This window comes from Neopelma chrysocephalum, unplaced genomic scaffold (genome assembly GCF_003984885.1).
Source record: "Neopelma chrysocephalum unplaced genomic scaffold, ASM398488v2 Primary Assembly neopelma1_320, whole genome shotgun sequence".
Lineage (NCBI taxonomy): Eukaryota > Metazoa > Chordata > Aves > Passeriformes > Pipridae > Neopelma > Neopelma chrysocephalum.
Genome location: NW_020897983.1, coordinates 303,903 through 328,975, shown reverse-complemented (window position 1 = coordinate 328,975; position 25,073 = coordinate 303,903). Strand labels below are relative to the sequence as shown.

General features: G+C 50.4%; 1 protein-coding gene across 2 annotated transcripts; it reads left to right on the top strand.

Moving 5' to 3' along the window:
• On the top strand, nucleotides 1-16,273 carry MBD3 (methyl-CpG binding domain protein 3). 2 transcript variants are annotated; one of them, XM_027705133.1, is made up of 8 exons: nucleotides 1-65; nucleotides 4,341-4,397; nucleotides 6,400-6,559; nucleotides 8,737-8,874; nucleotides 10,799-10,889; nucleotides 11,752-11,929; nucleotides 13,127-13,324; nucleotides 14,439-16,273. In XM_027705133.1, exons 1-7 carry the CDS (start codon nucleotides 10-12, stop codon nucleotides 13,317-13,319), a joined length of 873 nt encoding a protein of 290 aa, XP_027560934.1. In that variant the 5' UTR covers nucleotides 1-9; the 3' UTR covers nucleotides 13,320-13,324; nucleotides 14,439-16,273. The 2 variants fall into 2 exon arrangements, with proteins under 2 accessions (XP_027560934.1, XP_027560935.1); XM_027705134.1 differs by lacking the exon at nucleotides 1-65 and adding an exon at nucleotides 277-477.
• The last annotated feature ends 8,800 nt before the right edge of the window (nucleotides 16,274-25,073 follow it).

Here is a 25,073-nt window from a genome sequence, read left to right as displayed (position 1 = left end):
GGGGGGAAGATGCCCAAAGCGGCCGTGCGGGGACACCGCGGGGGCCCGCGGCGACGGGGGCTGGGGTAAGACCGGGGGTACCCCGGGGGAAAAGGGGAGCGGGGCTGCGGGGAGAGGGGGGGGCGCACGTGGGGGCGCTGGGGAGGGACTATATCCGGGCGGAGGGATCCGGGCGCGGCGGGCGGCGGGTGGTGGAAGGGGCGGGCGCGGAGCGACGGGGGAGGGCGGAGGGAGCGGCGCCGGGGCCCGGCGGGCGGGATCGGGTGTTCGGGTTTGGGATCGGGATCAGGAGCGGGATTGGGTCGGGATCAGGAGCGGGACCGGGACGAGCCGGGTCCGCGGCGCCGCCTCCCGGGGGCAGCGGGATCCCGGAACAGCCGGCGGCGGGAGGAGAGCGCGGCGGCCGGGAAGAGCCGGCGGGAGGCGGCCGGAGCCAGGCGGGAGCGGGCCGGGAAGAGCCGCCATGGAGCGGAAGAGGTGGGAGCGCTCGGCGGGGCCGCCCCGGGCACGGGGGGGGAGCTGCGGCCGCGGGGGGAGCCCCGGGGGGGGCCGCGCCGGGGCTGCAGCCACAGGTGGAGGGGTCCGGGACCTGCCCCGGGGCACCGGGGATGCTCAACCCCCCCCCCCCCCCCGCAGCGCTGCCCGTCGGGGGGACCCCCCGCGTCCCCTCGGGGCGGCTCATCCCCTGCAAACCGCGTTGGGTTTTTTTTGTGTTCTCAAATGAATAAGGTGTTTGCGAGCAGCCGGGGTGTCGCTTCTCGCTCTCTCTGCTGCTTTTTGGGTGCGTTTTGGGATTTTTGGGGGGTCGGAGGGAGCCTCGCCTGCCCGCCGTGGCTCGGGATGCGCCTTCCCGGGAGCGGGGCTGTGGGGGAGCACATGGCCCGCGAGCTGAAGGTTTGCTATTTATATCGTCCCCGTATGGCTTGTATGGCTCATAGGGCCGTAGGTGGCCGTATGGATCCTCCCCGCACCCACGAGGGCTGAGCTGCGAAACTCGGGTCCTTCGGGAGCTGGGGAGAGCAGGGCAGTTATCCCTGCGTCCTCGCTTGGCCCTGCTGGTCGGGAAAATACAGACCATCAGCTTAACGCGTCTGTCATGGAATCATCACCGAATGGTTTGGGTTGGGAGCGACCTTAAAGCCCATCCAGTCCCACTCCCTGCCGTGGACAGGGACACCTTCCACTAGCCCAGGTTGCTCCAGGTCTCATCCGACGTGGCTTTGGACACTTCCAGGGACGGGGCAGCCACAGCCTTAGGTTTTGTTTTTAGAATCAGGTTGTGAGAAGAGCAGTGAGTGAACCAGAAAATACCATCCTTGAGAGCAGAAAGCTGAAAGTGCCAACTCTACTTGGAGGACGAGAACACCAGCAGCAGCTGAAAGCTTCAAAGATCCCATTATTTCCCCAGAACTTACTTGTAAAGTTACAGTATGGGAGCTGAACTTTAAAAAAGGGGGGAGAGAGGATAAGCAGCATGTTTTTATTCCCAAATTATAATGGATTGTCCCTTTATATCCATTTGGACAGAGATCAAAGGTAGAACAGGGCTTCGTTCCACTAATTTTTGGTTACTGTTGCATTTTGCATTACCTCAGAGTGGCAAATGCAGGTGTGGTGTTCGTTAATACCTGTGCTAGTTCTGCCTGTTGCTTACCTGGGTGATTTTTCTGTCCAGCTCCTCTGGATGTACAGATGCAGTGAGGGCTTGTCGAAAATTCCCTGTGAGATGTGTGTGTGAGCCAGTCTCTGGCTGGAAATCAAACCCTCCTCAAGGTGTAAGTACCTGGGCAGGTTTTAAAACCAATCCTCAAACCTCAGGCTTAGGAAGGTTTCAGGCTGATGTGGTGGGGCTTGTGGGCCAGATTTGGAGCAAGCAGGAAAGGTGCTGGGATGCAGGATTTCAGGAAGGGAAGCGTATCAGGGATTTTGTGAAAGTGGCAGGTTGTCTTTGAGGGAGTTTTGGCTACAAAAGCTCTCTTCAGACTCAGGGTTCTCACCCAGGGAAAGAAGAATTTAGTGCTGCTTTGTGAGGCTTTTCTTCAGAGTATTTTTCTGCAGAAAGTTTGAGGACCAAGTGTCAGAAATTTGGGATCTCTGCTCGTCTCTACTTCAAGTTGTTGAAATTGCTGGGAAACTTCACAGATCTCTTGTGGGAAACTTAGTTGGTTGAGAATTTCTTACCTTTGCAGCACTAATGTAAAAAGTTGGAAGAAAACATTTTTAACACTCCCCCGAGGATATTTTGATCAATATACTTTTTCCTCCCCCAAAAAAACTATAGAGGAGAATGCTTTTCCTGAGTTTGTGCTTTGCTTTTCCTCTGTTCTGGTTTGCCCACAGAGAAGCTCTAATGATTTCTCTCATGAGAGGGGATCAGCCTCAAGTTGCACCGGGGGAGGTTTAGATTAGCTGTTAGGGAATTTTTTTCCATGGAAGGGGTTCTCAAGCACTGGAAGAGGCTGCCCAGGGCAGTGCAGAGTCACCGTGCCTGGAAGTGTTCATAAAACATGTGGTTGTGGCACTTGGAGACGTGGGTCAGTGATGGTGGTGCTGGGTTGACGATTGCACTCGATGATCTTAAAGGTCTTTTCCATCCTTTACAGTTCCATGATTCCATGATGCTCGAGTTGAGCCTTACAAAAACATCTGCTGGTGTTTGTGCTTGTTCAGTGTTACCACTTAGGCTCTTGTTTAGGGGTGTGGCGCTTCTGGAAATTTGGAAGGTTTTGTGTATCCAAGTTCCTTAGTTTTGGGGTTTTTTTGGTGTGGTTGGAGCCCAAGTTGCTGAACAAAGACACCCCATTGCCCTGCAGGGCAGGGAGCACCATCCCTTCCATGCTGGTGCTTGGGGCAGCCCTGGTGGGAAGGGACAGGTCGGGTCCCCAAGGCTGGATGTGAAGAAGTGGGGTGGGTTATGGCAGCTGCAGGAGTCACCCAGCTTGGTCTGGCTTGTTCCCATCAGTGTTTCTGTGTCTGTGCCATCCCATCCCATCCCAACAGAACCCAGCTGGAATGTGGGACCGCCAGGGCAGGGCTGGGTGTCGATGCCTCATCCCGGGATAACGTGGTGATGCTGTAAGAGGGATGCTGACAGTGCCGGGGTGGGCAGTGTCCCGGGATCCCCATCTCCCTGGGAGCAGAGTCAGGGGTCCTGCAGCCCCCCAAGGGCCCCCAGCGCCGGGCTTGGCCTGGAGCAGGGCTGGGGGGAGAAGTGAGAGGAGGGAGCGCTTGGAAAAGGAGAAGGAAAATCACTTTGTGTTCTCCCCAGCGAGTAAAAGACGCTCTGAGTGTGTGCTCTCGATCACCCGTTTTCCCGGGGTTATTCCTGTCTCCATTTCTTCCAAAGGCAGGCGGCGGCTGGGTTGGCTCAGGGTTTTTTTTTTCTTTTTGTCTTTTGTCCCTGGCTTCCCAAGTTGTGCGGATCCTGTGCGGGCTAAATGGGAGAGCGGAGGGGAGGAGACTCGTGTGAGGAGGGAGGAGGGGAGAGGGCCTGGGCTGGCAGCCGCTCTCTCCTTAAGGATATAAGGCAGGAAACAAAGGGTGAGCTGCACATGGAGAGCAGGGGCACCTGGCAGGCCTGGCCCTTCAATAGCCTGCCCCGAACGCGGCTTAATCCGCACGGAAAAGTCTGGGAATGAGGGGTGGGGGTGGCTCGGGCTCGGTCCCAGTGCCCAGGTCAGTGTCGTTGGTGGGAGCCAGGAGCAGATAAAGCCTCGGAGCTGTTGATGGACGAGCATGTAAAATCCTTTGCAACTTTGCTTGCCCTTGCCTTTCACCCTTGGGGAAGTGTGACAGACCCTAATTTGGGACCCCGGGATCAGTTTGGCCTCGCAGCTTCGGTGCCTGCAGGGTTTGTTGCTGAGAGGGTTTGGGTTTTGCAGCTTTGTACCAAAATGTCTCCTTCCTGGGCCTCTTTTAAAGTCTTTGTGTCTCCAAACCAGGAGTGCAGGGCAGAGCCTTTGCTCTGGGATGGAAGGAGGTAAATTCTGTGTTTTGTGACATTTAAAGGGCACAGAGGCACTTCAGCAGTGTTCAGTCATGTTGGGGGGCAGTTTGTGTGTGTTGTGAGCAGCAGGCAGTGCTGCTGCTCGAGTTTGGGGTTGTTTGGGCTTCTCCCCACACTTTGAGCCTCTCAGGTGTGTGGAGGTGCCCCCCATGTCCTGCATGCCCCTGCCTGAGGGTCCCCAGAGCACCCCAGCCCCTCCTTTCCGTGCTCACTGTCACCTTTGAGTTGTAGCTTTGCTCCTGATGTGCCGTTGTCCCAGAGCAGCTTGGGATGATCATCCTGCCTTTTGCAAGACCTAATCCCAATAAAAGTTTTTTTCTTCTGACCATTTCAGTGCTTTTCCTTTGGGCCAAGCCTCCCCAGGAAGAGACAGGACTCTCAGTCATTTCAGGTGGGTTTTTTTGAGACGTTTGTGGACTTTGAGCAGCTTTTCGGTTCCAATGCAAAATGAACACAGCAAAACCACACGAACCCAAAGGGCTCTGTTCATTTAAAATCCTGTCTCTGAGTGTATCTGATTGTTCTGAAAGTTACTCTGCACTTTAATTCGTTATTTTTAAAATGACAAAGACACTAAACCCCAAATTGGAACAGCAGATCTTGGAAGAGGAAGCAATGCCATGTTCTTTATATAGGAGGAGTTTCTCTTCCTGGCTTCACCAACAGCTCTGCCCTAAAGCTGTTGGACTTGGTTATTCCTCTCTCTGGATCGAGGCAAAAAACTCCCTTTATAGTCCTAAAAACTGATTTACAAATTTGGGGCTGGACTCAGGCTCTGTTCCTGGGTGCTTATCCTGCTCTGTGTTGTCTCCTGGCCAGAGTGTCGGTGCAGCTCCACAGTTATTCCAGCTGAGGAATAACCAGTGATGGAGTGTTTGCTCCTCCTCTCCCTGCCCTCCAAAGATGGATTATTTTCCCCAGCTGGCTCATTTGCATGAACACTTGGGTGTTTGAGCAGTGGTGGTGGTGGCAAGGAGGAGATCTGGGCAGGATAAGCAGCTTGGGAGCAATCAGAGCCAGGAGCTTCTTAAGCAGATGCTGTGTGGCATGACCACAGTCTTTAAGTTTTAACTCCTTTGAGGGGCTATTTCAGTTTTAGTAGAATTCCTTTTAACCTTGCCTCAGTTTCTTGGAGAGCTTTTAATATTTTGGTTGTGCTTTTGTTTATTTTAATTTATTTGTTTCGTGTACAGTCTGACTTGCAGTAATTCCTTTGCCACTGTCCCGTACTAGAAATTCTCTTCTTATGCTGTTTTTCCCCTAAGAAAAGCTTCAGGGCAGCAGATAATATGTGAAAATAGACTTTTCCTTTGATCTGTTGTTGTTGTTGTTGTTGAGAAGACCCTGGCGAGGTTGTCAGTATCTCACCAGTGGGAGGTAAGGTGGTAACTGGCATTTTTTATCTTAAAATGCCTTTTACTCTGTTAAGCTGTGATAATATAATGGATTTACATGGAATGAGCTTCTCCTAGATGGATGCTAGGATTGGATATGCAAGTTGAAAGGTGGAGAAATCCAGAAGTGAGAGAAATTAGGGGAATGAAGAGGAGTTTTTATGCTGCTCAGTGAGGTGCAGAATACTTTGTGCTTATTGTCTGTAGAGTTCTACACTGCAGCCATAACATACTGACTTATTTTGCTTTATGCATTGAAAAAAAAAGAGTTTATAGTGTTATATTATTAAAAAAACCCAACCCCAGAACCCCAGCAAAGTGTTTGTCTCCAGGTTGAATCTTCCACCAGGTATTTAAAATGAATCTCTCTCTTCCCTTTTGCCAATAATGGAAAATTTTCCAAGGTTTTGACCTTTATCTTTGCACCACTTAAGCTTTGTAATTCGTTGTTCTGCATCTTGTGAGCAGCTACCTCCTGGTTTTCTCCCTGCTTCTGGGTAATCCTGAAGTGTTCAGGATGCAACCAAAGCATTGTATTTAAACCTGAATGTGCTGCTCAGGTGGGAGGGAGAGGAGATGAGGAGACATTTGTGGTGCTGGTCAAATGGGACATTCCTGGGAGAAGAAATTATGCTTGAAAACGGGCATTTATTATCTGAGACAACTGAGTGAGAAGTTCTTCTGTAATGAGATCACCCACGTTGGTTATTGTGCGAATTGTGCCACGTTCATTGATGGGATCTGAACCTTCCTCTTGATATATAAAAACATTTTAACGTGTTCTGCACTTAATTTGCCTCTTCCACATGAAAAGCAGTTAATATGAAAGCAGAAATATGAAAGCAGAAATATCCATTTAGAGTTTCACGTGAGCTTCGTCCTTGGAAAATCAGCACACGTTTTTCGGGAAGGGAATGGGAATTGCCTCTGCTGAGCTGTAGGGAGTGCTGGGGTTGGAATCCAGAGGGTTTACATTTCTCTCCTGTGTTTTTTTTCCAGCCCGAGTGGGAAGAAGTTCCGGAGCAAACCACAGCTGGCGCGGTACCTGGGCAGCTCCATGGACCTGGGCACCTTCGACTTCCGCACAGGAAAGATGCTGATGAACAAAATGAACAAGAACAGGCAGAGGATGCGCTATGACTGCTCCAACCAGGCCAAAGTAAGAGCAGATGCAGTGGCACTTCCCCTCCCTGCCTGTTGTTGTGCTGCCAGAGCAGTGCCTGGGATGTTTCGGGGCCTGTGGCAGAGTGAAAATGAAGCGTTTTGTGATTGAAGTGTGAAGTTGGAGTTGTGTGAGAACATCTCTGTTATGGGGGGGTGGGACAAAAGCAATTCCCTGCTGCTCCCAGGGAGCTGGTGCCATGGAGAATGTTGTGGAACTACTCAGTATTTGTGCAGAAGAGCAGATTTGTCATCTTCATCTCTTCCCAATGTCAAAAAAGACATGGACCTGTTGAAGTGAGTCCAGAGGAGGCCACGGAGATGCTCCAAGGGCTGGAGCCCCTCTGCTCTGGAGCCAGGCTGGGATGGGGGGGGGTTCACCTGGAGAAGAGAGGACTCCAAGGAGACCTGAGAGCCCCTTGCAGGGCCTAAAGGGGCTCCAGGAGAGCTGGAGAGGGACTGAGGACAAGGGATGGAGGGACAGGACAAGGGGAATGGCTTCCCAGTGCCAGAGGGCAGGGTGAGATGGGATCTTGGGAAGGAATTGTTGGCTGTGAGGGTGGGGAGGGGCTGTCCCAGGTTTCCCAGAGCAGCTGTGGCTGGAAGTCCCTGGAAGTGTCCAAGGCCAGGTTGGACAGGGCTTGGAGCAACCTGTTCTAGTGGAAGGTGTCCCTGCCCATGGCAGGGGGGTGGGACGAGATGAGCTTTAAAGTCCCTTTCAACCCAAACCATTCCATGATTCTGTGATCCCACTCCCTGGAGTGTGGGCTCACCTCCTCCAGCACAATCTCCTGCAGAGCCCCAGATCTCCAGCTGGCTCCTGGGGCTGTGCAGCAGCTCTGCCCTGCCCTGGCCTTTGCTTTGGGAGGAGAGGAGGGACCTGTATCCACAGGGATGATGCAGCCTCCGGCCAGTGATTCAGTGGAGTTATCCCAGGCCATGCCAGTGCCTCAGCTTTGGAATTGATTGAAGGGAAGGAGGCATTTGGGGCAAAAATCTGGAGAGGGGAGAGGATGGCGAGGCCTATTTGTAGGACAGAATAAGAGTCTGTGTTAGCACCTGGTAATTTGGATTGTTAAGGTTTGGTCAGGGTGACAGTGACGTTGGAGGGCTGCACTCAAGTCTGGATTGATCCACTCAAGTCATTCCTAAGTATCTTTATTGGTTGCTAAAATCTTTCTCAGAACCCAAGAGCTGATGTCTGTGCACCTAAAATTAGTGTGAAAAAAGCACAATGCTTGTATTTTAAATGTACCAATTCAAGAACCTTCACAGGAGCGATGAGAACGTTTCCTCCCAGCCCTGGGTGCTGCTGTGATATTTTGGGACCTGCCCTGAGGCAGAGACCAGCAGCTCACACACCTCTCAGGCTAAAAATTGTGCCCAAACCTCTCAATAAATGTACAAATCGTTACCATTGGCTTCTGAATGGATTAGCACCCAGATGGTTCAGAATTATATTTGTCCTGAATACATCTTTTCTCCATCTCATGAATAAATCTGTGAATCAGATGCAGTGTTTGCATCCTCGAGAACAAAGTGTGTCCTAGAGCCATTCCAAGAGTTGCATCTTAGATTTTTGGGGATGAGGAACAGTCTTCCTGTGTTTCCACTAACAGAAAATGCAGTCATACAGTGCAAAATTGATGAAGAGCTTCATTTAAAAGCTGAGTTTCGTTCAGAACTGAAGGTAAAAAAAGGCATCCAGATTCCAGCCGTGTTGGTTTGTTTATTGGTCTCAGCTGGGTTTAAATGGAATGGTTTAGAATAGTTTCTGGATTCACAAACGAGTCTCTAAATTCCTCTTCATAATTTTTCTAATTACTACAAATATTGGGTTGTAGTCTCCTGGTTTAGTGATCTACAGGTGGCTTGGCAAAGCATTCTGCCTACGAAATTCAGTGAAAATGGAGCTAAAAGTGATGTGGTATAAACTAGAAAGGGTGGAGGCTGGTATGTTAAACAGAATGGGTGGAAAACTCTGATTTTGATAGGTCTAAGGCAAGATTTGAATTTAGTTATGCAGTTTTAGCAGTCTAACTTGTATAACTTGAGATCAGACAGGATTTCAAGCCCATGATCTGTTTGCTGCTGCACATCTGCGTGGCTGTAGTAGCATTTTGGCAAATAGAAACTGTTCTGGGGGGGCTTTTCCTCTGCTCTTGCTTGAAACAGGGCAAGCCTGATTTGAACACAGCCCTGCCTGTGAGACAAACAGCCTCCATCTTCAAACAGCCCGTCACAAAGATCACAAACCACCCCAGCAACAAGGTGAAGAGTGACCCCCAGAAAGCTGTGGACCAGCCCAGGCAGGTAAGACTTGCAGCTTCTTCTCCAGAAAACTGAGAAACTCCTGGATTTGCTCCTGGAAGGATCCCAAAATAAACCACTTTCATTCTGTGATGCTGAGCAAATGCTCCCTGGAGATTCCTGATCTCTGGGGTTTCAGAATTCGGAGAAACCTGGTATTTCAGCAGGATTGCCTTGTAGTGCTCCCAGCTTTTAAAAGCAGAGCAAACCCCATTCCCAGTCTGTAGTTAGGGGCTGTGTGCACTGGGATTTATAACTAAACTCCAGCCTTTGGTTAGATCACAATTCTGCAGTAGTTAAACCTTAATTTCCTTAATACCATAAATTTAGTCAGGTGTTGGAATCACTTCAGGGGTCATTTAGGATTAAAATCACTGTCAAATGTTCCACTTGTGTAAGAATTCTGTGTTTGAAATCCGTGTTCCTGTACAGGCCACATCCAGTGTGGTGTTTGATGTAGTGCAAGGGATTGTGTTTTAGTAGTAGTTAACTCTGCCAGTGTGAGATCATAAATTCATTTGGAATGTCATTATTAATACAAAATCCAAGTGGTTTTCTTATCAAACTGTGTATTTTCAAATGAGAGAATACACCAAAATGAAGGTAAATCTTTTCAGCTTAATTTCATCAGGTGAAAGGATGGAAAAAGAGTGCTTAGGACAAGTAAAGGCCCTGGTAGAATGAGCTGTACATGCTGGAAGCACTTCTCAGTACAGTTTAACTTCTTGCAGTTCAAGGGGAGTTAAAACCTGTTGTTCCAAGAGGGAAAGTGATTTCAACACAATTTAAAAATTCCCTTTCTAAACTGCCACTTCTCCCATTGAAAACTTTTTCTCTGCAAACTTCAAACCTGCAATTTGAGGGCAGTTCACGTGAACCACGTTCAACTAGAACCTTCAGGTGTGAGATAGAGCCTCTCTGAAATGGAGCTGGGTGGTTTGTTTTGATGGCTGCAGGGTTTTTTGCATTTTTTGAAGAGATTGGCAGAGTTTTACCGTGGTTTCCTAAGGAAGTAGAACCCGTGTGTTCACAGTGTTGTTGCTGTTCCCGTGGTTTTGATAGTTAAGACAGTAAAAGAACACTAAAGATATGACACTGACCTCCAAATTCTGAGCTGGATAGAGATTTGTGTCCCTGCTTAACATATTTTATCAGGCAGCAGAATGTTTGAACTTCTGCTCACAAACTCTGGATGTTTCTGCAAAATTTGAAAGCAGTGCTGAGGCCCTGGCTTAAAAATCACAGGATCCCAGAAGGGAAAAGGGTGTGGGATTTGCTTGGACTGTTTGGGGTGAATCCTTGATTTCTCAAACCCTGGATAAAATTGGTTTTTTGAAATATGATTGATCCTCCAGCTCTTCTTTGATCACCCTCATGAACCCAGGTGGAGAGCTGAAGCTGTATGAGGTGCTGTAACTGCCTTTGCACCAAAGCAGACATTCAGATGTTCCTGAGGAGAACCTGTGACTCAAAATCTGGTGAAGGACCAGACCTGGTTGTTCTCATGAGAAACTGCTGGAGAGGAAGAAAATAATACTTTACCTTGGATCCAGTCCTTGCATTCCTTAACTTTCTGTGGGTTATCTGAGACAGCAGGAGAGGAACGGGGTGTAAAAAAGCCTGTCTCACACTGTGGGCTTGTAGATAAAAGCCATGGCCTTGCTTCTCCAGCTCAGAGCAGGGAAAATACCAGGCCCTGGAAGAAAAGGAAATCTCTTTCAAGGCAGCAGGTTGAGTTGTGGGCAACAGAGGAGTTGTGGGGCTGATTGACAGTGAGGATTGTCCTTCCTGGCAGATCCCTTCTGCAGTAAATCCACATGGAATTGTCCACAGCAGAGCTCTCCCCTCCCTGCACGGGAAGCAGGTGCTTTGTGGAGTTGACAATTCCGTTTCTGTTTGTGCCAAGAACCCCTTTCTTTGATTCCAGCTCTTCTGGGAGAAGAAGTTGAGTGGACTGAACGCCTTTGACATTGCAGAGGAGCTGGTGAAAACAATGGACCTTCCCAAAGGTCTGCAAGGTAATCAGAGTCTGCCCTTCCCTCAGGGAGGGCATTTTGGTGCCTGTCAGCAGTGAGCTGCAGGTGTTGGGTGTGCCTGGCAGTGCCATGGTCATTTCTGCTGCAGCAGGAGCTGCCAGTGCTCCCTGGGGGTCTTGGTGCCCCTTGGCCTGAGAAAGCACCGAAGCAAAACTTCTTGACATTTTTGGGGTCCATGTTCCAGAAACAGCAGAGTCAGAGTGGCTTGGGTTGGAAAGGCCTTAAAGTCCAACCAGTCCCACCCCCTGCCGTGGGCAGGGACACCTTCCACCAGCCCAGGTTGCTCCAAGCCCCGTCCAACCTGGCCTTGGACACTTCCAGGGATCCAGGGGCACCCACAGCTGCTCTGGGAAACCTGGGACAGCCCCTTCCCACCCTCACAGCCAACAATTCCTTCCCAATATCCAACCTAACCCTGCCCTCCTTCAGCTTAAAGCCATTCCCCCTTGTTCTGTCCCTCCATCCCTTGTCCCCAGTCCCTCTCCAGCTCTCCTGGAGCCCCTTTAGGCCCTGCAAGGGGCTCTCAGGTCTCCCTGGAGCCTTCTCTTCCCCAGGTGAACCCCCCCAGCTCTCTCACGTTTCCATTCAAACATCATGGAAACACCTTTCATTCCCAGTCTGGCTTTTCTTTATTATTATTGGTTTTGAGTAACAGAACAAGGAAGTGCTCTGGGTTTGAACACCCTTGGGGAGCTGCACAGGAGCTGTTCCAGTGTCCAGGATTTATGTCGTGTTAGCTTCCAAAACTGTGTGTTTTGCCATTCCACTTTCATTCCTGCTGTCCTGATTTTTGCTGCTCCCTGCCCTGTGCACTGCTGGTTATGGCTTTTCCTCCCTGCTGCAGGGGTGGGCCCGGGGTGCACAGATGAAACCCTGCTCTCTGCCATCGCCAGTGCCCTGCACACCAGCACCATGCCCATCACGGGCCAGCTCTCTGCAGCCGTGGAGAAGAACCCTGGGGTTTGGCTCAACACCTCACAGCCTCTCTGCAAAGCCTTCATGGTGACAGATGAAGATATCAGGTATTAACCAGAAACACCACTTGGAACAAGGTCCCTTGTGGTAAAACAGTACTTTTTTTGTCGGTGTCTGATAGAGCACTGTGGCTTGGGAATTCATTTGAGTGGCTCTTCAGCAGCAGAGGAGACAAAAATTGTCACACAAAGCTGCTCTCATGTGCTCAAAGCCCATTGTTTTTTATTTTGGCCATGCTCAGTTACTCTGAAGTTCCAGGTTTTCATGTCAGAGTGTCCTTTTATTGACAGAGGTGTCTGAATTGGGGTGACCCTGATTAGGCATCTCTGAGCAGAGATGGGATTGGAGAAACCCTGAGCAGTGTGACTGGATTCTCTTCACCCTTCCTCTGTGTCAGTAAATAAAATAAAATAAATAAAATTTATGTGTTGACCAGATCAAAGTCCTGCCTGCTGTGGTGGCAGGGAACAAGGTACAGTTTATTTAGCTATAGGTTGCTTTAGTAATGAATTATATTGCTAAATCAGGACTGCTCAAACTCAGCTTTAAGTACATGGTAGAGAATTGAAACTACCAAACAGTAACCTCCAGGTGTGCTGTTTGCACTCACTAAATGTTTAAAGATAGTCCTTGCTTTGACTGCTTGAGAAATCTTTTGGAATTATGGGATGAATTATTTGTGCTTGATTTGTACCAGAATGACCAGGAAAAACACTCTGCTTATAACTGATTTCCTGTGGCTGAGCTGAAATAGGAGACCTATGAGCCACTGATTAGTGATCTCTTCTTTACTGGGACTTTGACAGCAAAGGAGCCGTAAAATTTAAGGTTTGGACTCAAAAGGGGAACGAGCAAAAAGAAATTATCAGAAACTTCATTTTTATCCAGTCTGATTTTTGGAAAACTGGGCAAGGTAGGCTGAGTTTTTCTTGTTTAATATTAGTACTAGGAGTTAAAAAGAAAAAAAGTCTTTGAGTCAGCTGCTGGATTGGTCAAATTCCAACCAGAATTCAGCAGGGCACAGGGCTTGTAGCAGAAAATATTGGGCAAGTTTTTAAAGTGTTTTTCATCTTCCCCATCAATATAATGCCAAGGGGTGTTTTTTTTTTTACAGTGCAGCTCTCAGAGGGCTTTTCCAATCTGTGCTTGTCTGTCCAGCCTCGTGTTGGAGGGGTTTGAGGTTCCTTTCCCTGGGAGGTTCCTTTCCCTGGGGGCTGATGTTGGGTGTTCCTTGCTCTGGGCAGGAAGCAGGAGGAGCTGGTGCAGCAGGTGAGGAAGAGGCTGGAGGAGGCCCTCATGGCTGACATGCTGGCCCACGTGGAGGAGATCGCCAGGGATGGGGAACCCCCCTCAGAGAAAGAAGGAGGGGAGGAAGAAGGAGAAGAGGAAGAAGAGGAGGAGGAGCAGGACCATGACCAGGAGATGGAGAACGTATAGTCCAGGTGAGGTGTTATTGCTCACCTGGAACTGGACTTCACTGGAGGCAGGAAGGTTTTCAGGGGGAATCTTAAACTTGCTTTTTTAGCATGTGCTTTTAAAGGGTTGCTGGTTGTGTGTCAGGGGAGACCCCACCTGCAGAGCTGCCTCCAGCCCTGGGGAACAGCAGCAGGAGGACACGGAGCTGCTGGAGAGAGTCCAGAGCTGCTCCAAGGGCTGGAGCCCCTCTGCTCTGGAGCCAGGCTGGGACAGCTGGGGGGGTTCACCTGGAGAAGAGAAGGATCCAGGGAGAGCTGAGAGCCCCTTGCAGGGCCTAAAAGGGCTCCAGGAGAGCTGGAGAGGGACTGGGGACAAGGGATGGAGGGACAGGACAAAGGGAATGGCTTCCCACTGCCAGAGGGCAGGGTGAGATGGGATATTGGGAAGGAATTGTTGGCTGTGAGGGTGGTGAGGGTCTGTCCCAGGTTTCCCAGAGCAGCTGTGGCTGCCCCTGGATCCCTGGAAGTGTCCAAGGCCAGGTTGGATGGGGCTGGGGAAGGGTCTGGAGCTCAGTCTGGTGAGGAGCAGCTGAGGGAGCCTGGAGAAAAGGAGGCTCAGGGGACACAATCCCAGCTCTCCCAGCCTGTTTCCAAAGCAGAGGGGCTCCAGCCCTGGGATCAATTTAGTGGCCTCCTCTGGAGCCTGTGAGGCAAGAATCAAGAATATGGAGGGGAAAAAATGGAATATTTAGGATGAATAACAGAAGAAAAGCCCCTTTGGAGGGAATGACACCTGAACTTCAGGTAGAAGGGTGATTTTTATGTTAAGCAATCCTTCAAGTTGGAAGATTGATTACAATGTGAAATCTGCTTGGCCTTTGGGAGATCCTGTCTGGGCTTTCTTCCCGTTTTCCCACATCACCAGCAGTAGCTTTTGGACAATGAATACCTTGAATTCTTTTCTGCTACAAAGGTCTGGCAACAGGCAAGAACCAGAACAAACTGTCTGCTGCAGGTGAAACCCAGGATATAACTACATGGATATGTTATGGCTGTGGGAATTCTTCTTTTTGGGACTAACTTGCCTGTAAAGATACAAAAAGTTCTTATTGACTTACAAGGTCTTTTTTGTCTCTTCCAGGGAGTCCATCTAAGAATTCCCAGTGTAAAGCCAATCAGCAGGGGCAGCACAACCATTTACAGAGCCAAGAGTGCACCACCAGTCCAACTGTACCCCGGAGCATTTGGATGTACTTCAGGAAACACGGGAGCTGATGGTTCATTCACTGCTGGGGAGTTTTGCAGGTGGAACTTGACTAAACTCCACTCCCCCTCCTTTTTCTAAAGGGGTGGGGTGATTGGGAATGCAAAAGTGGGAGGGGATAAAGGAATATCACGTGGTGGGAGGGGAAATAACAGGAACCAAATTTGCTGTCTCTTTTTTTTATTATTATTTTTGTGTGGGTCAGTGCGAGGTGATACATTTTTAAGCTTTTTTTATCAAAATACCTTTAATGACCCATGGAAACAATTCTCTCTCTAACCCAGGAGAGAGAGAGAGAGATGCTGTTTCACTCCTTGGCTACTCTGCTGTGGGCTACCTGTTTGTACCTGGCTGTAGGGAGGTCATTTCATGTCGTGGATTGTCATTCCATATGTGAATTCCAGTCACTGAATCGCCGTTTCCTCACGAGACCACATTGGTCTTGGGAAGTGCAGTCTCAGAGCTGAACTGCCAGTGCCTGTCCCACCTGAGGTTTGGGGAGTAGGGGAAGTTAATACTCGAGGAATTGGGGCTGCCAGCTCTGGTAGTTGGGATTTGGGGTTAGTTCCACACCACCCTGAGAGCACTCCCGAGCACGGTTTGGACTCTGTGTGTCCAAACACTCTGAATAAGAGTTTTGGAGAGGAATATACCCAACCTGAGGTATATTTTGGTTTGGTTCAAGTCCAGTCAGAAGGACTTTTCTCAACTGGGGATGGAAGGATGACTCATTTCTGACTTGACAATGAGGAAAACTTCCTCCTTTTTCTCTTCTGGTGCCAAGAACCTGCCCTCTGTTCCCCTGTGTGGAGGGAAGGGGATCCATTCCAACAGGTGTGGCCACACACCTGCTTTCGTGTGCAGTAATGTTCTGACCTCTTTAAAAAACAAAAAAAAAAAAGAAAGGAAAAAGGTTGATTTTTCTATAATTGATATCTTAAAAGGAATTTAAAGCTTTTTATTAAGTGTTAAATCTTTTCTTATTTGCATGTGCAGTGAAGTGACCAGCATTTTGTGTCGAAAATTGAACTGATGTGAAACCTGCCTTAATGTGTTTATAAGTATTTGGCTTCACCATGGGTACCTTGATTGGTTCCTCAGTCTCTTCCAGTACATCTGTGAGCATATTGGGGGAACTCGTGGCTAAAAATGGATTTCTCTGGGGAGGGAGACAAGGAGAGGGGAGGAAGATGAGAGTTTGTAGCCTGGAGAATGTGTTGACTGGGTTGCAAAAGTTATTTTAGGGTATCCATTGCACAATTCATGCTGAGAGAACAGTAGAAAGTGGTGGATTAAATATTTTGCCACTGACCAATTGTACAAGTTGTTGGTATCCCAAAACTTGGGGAAGAAAGTAGCTCCCAGAGCCTTTATTGTGTGAGGACGATCAGCAGGGGACAGGGGAGTTGCCTTTGGGAGTAGTTCAGCTTTGTGATCCCTGGAAAATATCCCCTCCCAAAGTGATTGATCCTGTGTTCACCCTTTTCTTAGAGGTTTGAAAACACAAAACCCTGTGATGTTGCTCACTTGAGTACTGCAAGGAGACTGAGCTGTGCTTTGCTGCTGCTCTGCCAGGTGCTGCTCTGGGGAGCTGTGCCTGGCACTGCAGGCAGTGACCATTATTTTCCTTTCTGAAGAGTCTGTTACGGTTATTACTCTGTAAATCTGTCCTCTTGTAAGTCATGGTGTTGAATTAAATGTTTCTCACAAAGTAGAGGTTCCTCTAGTCTGCCTCAAGCCCTTACCTGGAGCTTTGTGCTCTGCCCCTCCCAGTTATCCCAGCAGAGATGCTCAGGGGGGGGGTTGCTGGGGGCTCCACTCTGAGATTTGGATCCTGGTATTTGGGGCCTGGCAGGGGGAAACACAGAGGGGAAACTTGGGGAAAACTGTTAATTCCCTCCTGTGTCCTCCTCGAGTGAGAGGCTGCCAGGGTGTCCTGTCCCATGGGCAGGTTGGTTATAGAGAATCATGGAATGAGGTGGAAAAGGCTGGAAAAGACCTTGGAGATCATCAAGTCCAACCATCAACTCAGCACCATGTTCACCACTAACCCCTGTCCCCAAGTGCCACATCCACACGTTGTTTGAACACTTCCAGGGATGGTGACTCCACCCCTGCCCTGGGCAGCTGTGCCAGGGCTTGACAACCCTTTCTGTGGAGAAAAAACCTTCCTAATCTCCCATCTAAACCTCCCCTGGCTCAACTAGATACCATTTCCATGTGTCCTTTGAATCCCAACCCCAGCAGTTAATAACCCACACCAGAGGTGTCCTTGTGACCACAGCAATCACCCTCTGACACTGTTTCTTTTTTAAAGCTTGTTTAATATCTAGTGATGTCTTTATTTACTTTTATTGAACCTAAACATAACCATAAGCATTTGTAGAACCACAACATAGAGGATTAAAATGTTGGTACTCATATTTTGATTCACTGAATATCAAGTTTAAATTGCTGCCACCTCTGGTTTTCCCCACTGTGCTTTCCCTGTCCAGCTTTCTCTTTCCTTCAGAGCTTTATAAAGATTATTCATATTTCTGTTCATATGGAGTTGACTGTGCAAAGTGCCAAAAGGGGCCCAGGACTCCTCTCACAGCCAGAGAAACTGGGATAACTTTACCTGCTTATCAAGACAGGTAGGTAAACCAAATATTTCTTCTCACTGACCATGATGTCTTTCTCAGGTTGCTGCAATAACTGGATTAGTTTGTCTTATCACAGCCTTGGAAGTGAATAATGGGGATAAAGTGTCTGCCACCATCAAATATATCCCCAGGGTGGAGGAAGCAGCTTTTTGAGGTATGACTTGTAAAGCAGATGATTAGTAAAGAATATATTTAAGGGCAATGGAGTAGAATTGAGGCCGAACTTATATTTCATTAATTAATAACCTGTTCTGCACAGTGCGTTGGAGCTGGTCCAGTAAGGTGGCTCCAGTTTTTATCTCCCCACTTTGGTTTCCAAAACTTCCAGATTTTAAGGGAATGCCCTGTTTGGATTCCCAGTGTCATACTTATTGAATCCTGGTTGGATGAAATTTTGTGCAATCCAAAGAACAAATTAGCATGGATGTGGGACAGGCTGGATTTGACCTGCAGAGCTTTTGGAGGTGGTTTTGCCCAGGAAAAGTTGGCTCGATTCACATCTGAAGTTGAACTTGCTGAACTGGCTGTTGAGCAAGGAAAGGGAGGGGTTTTCTTGCTTGTAAACTGAGCACAGCAGGAAGGGAAAACACTCAGGAATGACATGGCTGGACTCTGGGAATGCAGGCATGTTAAACCCTGCCCGAGGTGGCTTTGTCATGGCTGTGAGTGAGAGTCATACAACAGTTTGGGTTGGAGGGAACCTTAAAGCTCATCCAGCCCCACCCTCTGCCGTGGGCAGGGACACCTTCCCCTAGAGCAGGTTGCTCCAACCTGGCCTTGGACACTTCCAGGGATCCAGGGGCAGCCACAGCTTCTCTGGGCAACCTGTGCCAGGGCCTCCCCACCCTCACAGCCAAGAATTCCTTCCCAATATCCCATCTAAATACTCTGCAGGATGTGGATGAAGCAGGACACCTGGAAGGAAAAACTGGTCTTTCAGCACTCCTGACTCGTGTCCTTTTGTCTTGCTTTAGGGAGAGACCATTCTGTCTGCACTGACACTCCTGGTCCTGGGAAAGAGGGGGGGATAATGTGTTTAAAGGGGGAGGAGGCAGGAGAATGTTCTTATGGACATAATCCCAAATAACGAGGATTATCTAAGTGGAGAGTTAATCCTGAAAAACTTACTGTTCTTCCTTAAATAAACATTCTCCAAGAGTCCAGATGCCCATGCAGGTATTTGGATGATACCACTCACTCCCTATCAAATAAAATGCTGTTGTCACTCTGAGCAGGAATTTCTGCATCCACTGGAATTGCTTCAGAACAGACTTTGGGGTCGGTCGAGGTTCCCAGTGCTGCATATTTTAGCTCCCTGCATTAATGAAGCAGAGAGAGCCACGAGAAGGTGGTGTCCTAATTCTGCAGCACAGAAAATAATGTCCTGTATGGGCTGTGGGGAGCTGAAAACTTGGATTTGTTCTCAGATTAGCAGGGATCAACTTGAGCTAATGAGGGAAAACCATTCCTTCCCCCCTCCCTGAGTCTGACCCTGTGAGAAGCTGAGTGTAGGAGAGAACAGCACAGAACAGCATGTGCTAAATGGTATTTACAGTGACAGAGCATTTGGGAGGGTGAGGAGAGGAAAAAACGTGTTGAACTTCAAAAATGACCCACCAAATGCACTAGAAATTGTCAGGGCATTGGTTGGAAGCCTGATTTAGTGTTGCTGATTTCTTCTCAATATACACAAATAACTACTACTAACTAATAGCACTAACTACTAGTAATAAATAACTTTTGCCAAGCATAGGAAATTATTTAATCAATTCATTAAATAAATCTCTGGACTTTTAGTGGGTTTTTCTTACATTGCAGAGTCACAAATGGAAATGGTTTGAGACTGTGCAGAGTTGGAATGGTGGGACAAAGAGTAACCAACCTCTGAACTGGGTTGTGTCCAGTGGCAAAATTCAGGAATGTTTCGCTGTAGGAATCTGGTTTCATTTGCATGTACCAATGACAGGTCTTCTGATAAATAGAATCCCAGAATGGTTTGGGTTGGAAGGACCTTAAAGCCCATCCAGTGCCACCCCCTGCCATGGGCAGGGACACCTCCCACTAGCCCGCCTTGCTCCATGTCCCATCCAACCTGGCCTTGGACACTTCCAGGGATCCAGGGGCAGCCACAGCTGCTCTGGGAAACCTGGGACAGCCCCTCACAACCCTCACAGCCAGGAATTCCCTCCCAATATCCCATCTATCCCTGCCTTCTGGCAGTGGGAAGCCATTCCCCTTGTCCTGTCCCTCCATCCCTTGTCCCCAGTCCCTCTCCAGCTCTCCTGGAGCCCCTTTAGGCCCTGCAAGGGGCTCTCAGGTCTCCCTGGAGCCTTCTCTCCTCCAGGGAACCCCCCCAGCTCTCCCAGCCTGGCTCCAGAGCAGAGGGGCTCCAGCCCTTGGAGCAGCTCCGTGGCCTCCTCTGGACTGTCTCCCAGGGTTGAGTTTTTGGAAAGGGGTGAATACTAAAAATTTACTGCATGGTTTTGTTTGTAATATGAGTCCATTTCCATGTCCTGGATTAGCCTGTTGGGCACATTCCGTGGGGTTCAGTGACCTGAAGGGCTGTAAAACCTGAAAGCGTGGTGGGCCATCTTTTATTTTTCCTGCTTTTGTGTGATCTGCAGTTAATTCTTAGCTTTCCATCAAGTGGCTGCTCCACAACTCCAAAATCATTACCTGACAGCTCAATTCTTCATTCTTTTAATGCCTGAAAAAGAGCCATTTGCTAATGGCTCTTTTCCCCCAAGGTGCCTCTTTCATGTCCTGCTGTAGTGAGGAAATGTATGAAGAAAACCCTGAAGAAATCACTGGTGGTGATGCCAAGAGGTGACAGAGAAAAGGCTGCTGGGCCTGTTGGTGCTGAGGGATCTCAGAGCTCCATGGTTTGAGTTCACTCAGAGCTGGTCAATTGTAGTTTGTGCCTCTAATGCAGTTTTGGCACATCAGGGTGACATTGATACCTGTCACCTCGAGCTGTCCCCATGTGCTGTTCCCTCAGTCAGCAACTTTTGTGGGATGATTGATCTCAGGCTGAGGTCATCTCTCAAGTTCCAGATCTTGTCAATCTGTCTGGCTCCACCCACAGGCAGTGATTCAGCTCCTGATGTGCTGAAATATTCTCTTCCCACACAGAGTAAGGGTTTTTTTGTACTTCTGCTCCGAGCTGCAGCACCTCTCCTGTGCTCTGCTCCAAGCCTGGGCTTTTTTGCATGGTATTTGCATGTGCTTGAAAAACTGTAGAAAGCAGAGTTGGAGCTCCTAAAGAGTGAGAGGAGCAGCTACTCTGGTTCTGTGCTGTGCTGTGCTGTGATTTAGGCAAATGGATGAAATTTTGAGAGAAATATGGGGAGAAGGACTTGGTGTTGGGGGATGAAAAGCTGGACGTGCCCTGGCCACGTCTTGGCACCCAGAAACCCCCTGTGCCCTGGGCTGAGCCAGGGGAACAACAGCACGAGGAGGTGGAGCTGCTGGAGCAGGTCCAGAGGAGGACACAGAGATGCTCCAAGGGCTGGAGCCCCTCTGCTCTGGAGCCAGGCTGGGAGAGCTGGGGGGGGTTCACCTGGAGAAGAGAAGGCTCCAGGGAGAGCTGAGAGCCCCTTGCAGGGCCTAAAGGGGCTCCAGGAGAGCTGGAGAGGGACTTGGGACAAGGGATGGAGGGACAGGACAAGGGGGAATGGCTTCCCAGTGCCAGGGGGCAGGGATAGATGGGATACTGGGAAGGAATTGTTGCCTGTGAGGGTGGGGAGGGGCTGTCCCAGGTTTCCCAGAGCAGCTGTGGCTGCCCCTGGATCCCTGGAAGTGTCCAAGGCCAGGTTGGACGGGGCTTGGAGCCACCTGGGCTAGTGGAAGGTGTCCCTGCCCATGTCAGGGGGTGGAAACAAGATGATCTTTAAGGTCCCTTCCAACCCAAACCATTCTGAGATGATTTTGTGACATCTGTGGGGTTTTTGGCTGGGGTCAGGGAGTTCCTTCCTCTGTGTTCAGTAATTCCCATCTTTAGGGGTTGATCTACAGAGAATGTTCTCTGGAGCAGAACAAATATTCCAGCTTGGATATTACCATTGCACACTTGACCTGGAATAAGCTGCTGTTGCAGAGTTGTTCCCAGGGGATTTGGGCTTATGGAGCTGTGGTTGCACTAATGCTCTGCTGTACTTCTGTTGCTCTGTTTCTCCCTATAGAAAACACCTTAATGGGCTGTTAGACCTCTGCTGTGCTTTAATCCAGTGTTCTGCAATTCCCTGTGCACAGCCAAGGGATTGGATTGGTCATTTGGGGGGATATGTTTATTCTGTAGATCACAGAATCCCAGACTGGTTTGGGCTGGAAGGGAACTTAAAGCCCATCCTGTTCCACCCCCTACCATGGGCAGGGACACCTTCCACTAGCCCAGATTGCTCCAAGCCCCCTCCAACCTGGCCTTGGACACTTCCTGGGCTGGGGCAGCCACAGCTTCAATGGTCAGAGACCAAATAATTAGAGGCAGCACAAACAGTTGGGAATGAGTCCTGCTGGGAAATGGGGAAAGCACCTGGAGGGATGGGCTTGGAAGCAGCAAGTAAGAACCTTCTCTTTTCTCTTGTGTTTAGGGAAATTGGTTCTTCTGCATGGTCATGTTTGTTAAAGAAATGGAGTTGTGCTGAACAACTTCTCTGGTTTGTAGAATCATTTTCTCTGTTAGTGGGAGACACAAGTCTCTTTAAGAGCTGCTAATTGCTCAAGTTAAAAAAAACCCCAAGGGCCACTTGGTGTCATGAGTGGAATTCAGGCTCTCAGAAGAAAGTGTGAGCTAGTTCTGCTGAAAATGGAACAGATCAGAGACACAACAGCTACAAACCAGGTTTGCCAAAGCACTTAAAATAACAACTGGCAGTTTCCCTGGGTGTTGTTGGACTTGACGTAGAAATTTCCCAAAAGGACTGAGAGAGCACAGAGAGGCAAAAAGGGCAGTGTTGGGAGTGCAGTTCCTGAGGGGGTTTTGAAAGCCCACGTACAGGACTTCTCAGGGGCTTCAGAGATGGAGACATGGTGGCCAGGAGTGGGTTAGTGTTGGAATTGGAGCAAGGACATACCTAAGGAGCCACTTGGGCAGGTTTGGGTACAGGTGGACTCTTCTGTGTTGGTGAGGGTTGCCCAGAGGAGTCACCAGAGACATGGTGTTGGTCGTTCATGGGTTTTCTCCATCTTGTGGAAGCAGAAGCAGCTCAGACAGGAGGGGTTGTACCCTTCTCTCTCAAGTTGTGGAAACCCCACTGTTTTTAGTAGTTTAGTGGGGTGTTACAGTTTACTGCATTAAATATTTTGAGAGTGAGAGGGGAGATGTCTCACAGCCAGTTTGTGAGGCTCAGACCTGGATTGGCTCTGTCTGTCCCTGGAGGAGAAGCTTCTATTCCTCAGGAGGTGCAAATCTTGATGCTAAAAATGGCTGGAGCTGTGCCAGGGGGGTTGGGATGGATCTCAGGGAAAGGTTCTTCCCCCAGAGGGTGCTGGGGCACTGCCCAGGCTCCCCAGGGCAGTGGGCACAGCCCCAAGGCTGCCAGAGCTCCAGGAGCGTTTGGACAACGCTCTGAGGGACAGGGTGGGATTGTTGGGGTGTCCTGTGCCAGGAATTGGATTTTGATGGTCCTTGTGGGTCCCTTCCAACTCAGATTTCTCTAGGATCCTATGGCTCTCTGTAATAATCCTGGAGTTACCAGCTCTCTGAGCAGCTCCTGGCATGGGGGAGGCCAGTCTGGAGTGGGAGGATTCCCAGGGCTGTGCTGGTGCTGCTGGATCTGTGTAAGTACTGAGGAATCAGGATGGATGCAGACACATCTCCATGGAATTGAGCTGTTCGGAGGGGAAAACAGAAGTTGCCATAGTCTTCCTCTGCAGCAGCCAGACAGAAGGGAAGGGCTGGTGGGAGCTCATAGCTGAGGGCTCTGGAGGTAAAGCAGAAGGAGAGAAGGTAAAACAGGAGGGGAGGAAGCTCGTTAGCTGTTTTCATTAAACTTTTCAGCAACTGGAAGACATTGGGTTTAGTTGGCAGGTGAGAGGAGTGGAAAGAAGTAAGGAGACAGCTCCTGGTGGCTGTTACCTTGCTGGAAAGATCCCATAGAAGTTTCAGGTGCCCCTTTCAAAGTATCAAAAATTGAAAGTCTCTTTCTATAGAGGAGTCACCAGCTGAAGGGGAAAGCCTGGAAGCATAAGACTTCCCATGGAGCAGCAGGAGTTAATATTTCCCGGGATCTGGGAAATGAAAACAGAGTGGGTGGATTGAAGGGGGGGTTTCTAGCCCAGACACTGATGGTTCCTGCAATTAAAAACAATCCCAAGCCAAATGGTTGAATTAATCCCAAAGGCAGTGATTGGGAAAGACAATTATGTGAAAAGGGAGCATAGGAGCTGTGGAGTGGGCCAGCACTTCCAGGAGGATTCCTAAAGCTCTGGTGGTGGAAGGGCCCTGTAAATCCACGGCCCAGCTGGGACAAAGGGTTTGGGGGCAGGTAATCTGGGGTGGGGGGACAATCCATGGCAGCAGGGACCTGCTGTGGTGACGTTCTGGGGAGGGGAGCTTGAGGAGGTGGTTGAGATCCCTGTGCTCTCAGGGTCTCCAGGCTGCCGAGGTGGCTGTGCCTCTGTCAGGCAGAACCAGGTGACGCTGCCGAGCGTGAACAGCAAAACTGGGGCGGTGGGACGGGGTGGGCTTTAAAGGTCCCTTCCCACCCAAACCGCTGGGGGATTCTGTGGAATAACCCCGGGAAATAGAACTGAAGATCCAAGGGAAAACGGCAGGAGAAAGGACAATGATTTTATATTTTCTTAACTTCAGTAACTCGGGGAGAAGGAGGGATGCAGCCGTGCCGGAGCGGGGCTGTGCTGGAGCTCGAGGAGGGGCAGGATGGCGGGGGCTGCCCGGCACCGGGGGAGCTGCGGCTGCTCCAGCGCTTCGCGGTCCCGGTCCCTGCTGTGCCGAGCGGTACCGACTGACCTGCTCTGTCCCGCTCCCCTCTCGCCTCCCTCGGTTTCGGCGGCGTTTTTCCGGCGGCTCCGCCCCGGCCCCGCGGTGGAAACCGACGGCGTTTGAGCTGCGGGGAGGGGAGGGCGGCGGGGCCGTGCGCCGGGAATGCTCGGAGCCCCCCCGGGGATGCCAGAACCCCCCCTAGGGCTGCTCGAACTTCCGCGATGCTCGAGATGCCCCTCCGCGATGGTCGGAGCTGCCCAGGATGCTCGGACGCCTTGGGATGTTCGACACCTCCCCCACCGCGATGTTCGGGGCCCCCCTCGGATGCTCGGAACCTCCTGGGATGTCGGAGTCCCCCCCGGGATGCTCCCCACCCCCCGCAGTGCTTGGAGCCCTCCCGGGTATGCTCAGAACTTGCCGGGATGGTCGGAGCTCTCCCGGGTTGCTCGAACCCCCGCGATGCTCAGAACCTTCCAGCGATGCTCGGAGCCGCCCGGGGATGCTCAGACCCACAGTGCTGCTCGGAACCGCCCTCCCCCTTCCCCGGGATGCTCTGACCCACCCCGCGCTGCTCGGAGCTACCCGAGATGCTCGGGGGGGCTTCCCCGGGACGTTCGACCCCCGCCATACTCGGAGCCCCCGGGCTGCTCGACCTCCCCTTTCCTCCCCGCAGTGCTCGGAGTCCCCGCCGAGGATGCTCAGAGCCCTCGGGGGCTGCTCGGATACCCCAGGATGTCCAGAGCCCCACCCCCCGGACTGGTCCCCCGCCCCCCCCCCCCCCCCCCCGACCCCCGGGGGACGCCCCGGGATGCTCGGACCCGCCGGGATGCTCGCCCCCCCCCCCCTCCCCGCGATGCTCGAAGCCCCCCTCGGGATGCTCAGAGCACCCCCCAGAATGGTCTCTCTCCCTCCTCCCCCCGCGAT

Bases quoted from the DNA above. Each gene is read 5' to 3' on its own strand.
- MBD3 (XM_027705133.1), top strand. From the start codon at position 10: ATGCCCAAAGCGGCCGTGCGGGGACACCGCGGGGGCCCGCGGCGACGG. The intron at 66-4,340 runs GTAAGACCGGGG...TGACCATTTCAG, and splicing joins CCGCGGCGACGGGGGCTGGG to TGCTTTTCCTTTGGGCCAAG. The intron at 11,930-13,126 runs GTATTAACCAGA...TGCTCTGGGCAG, and splicing joins GTGACAGATGAAGATATCAG to GAAGCAGGAGGAGCTGGTGC.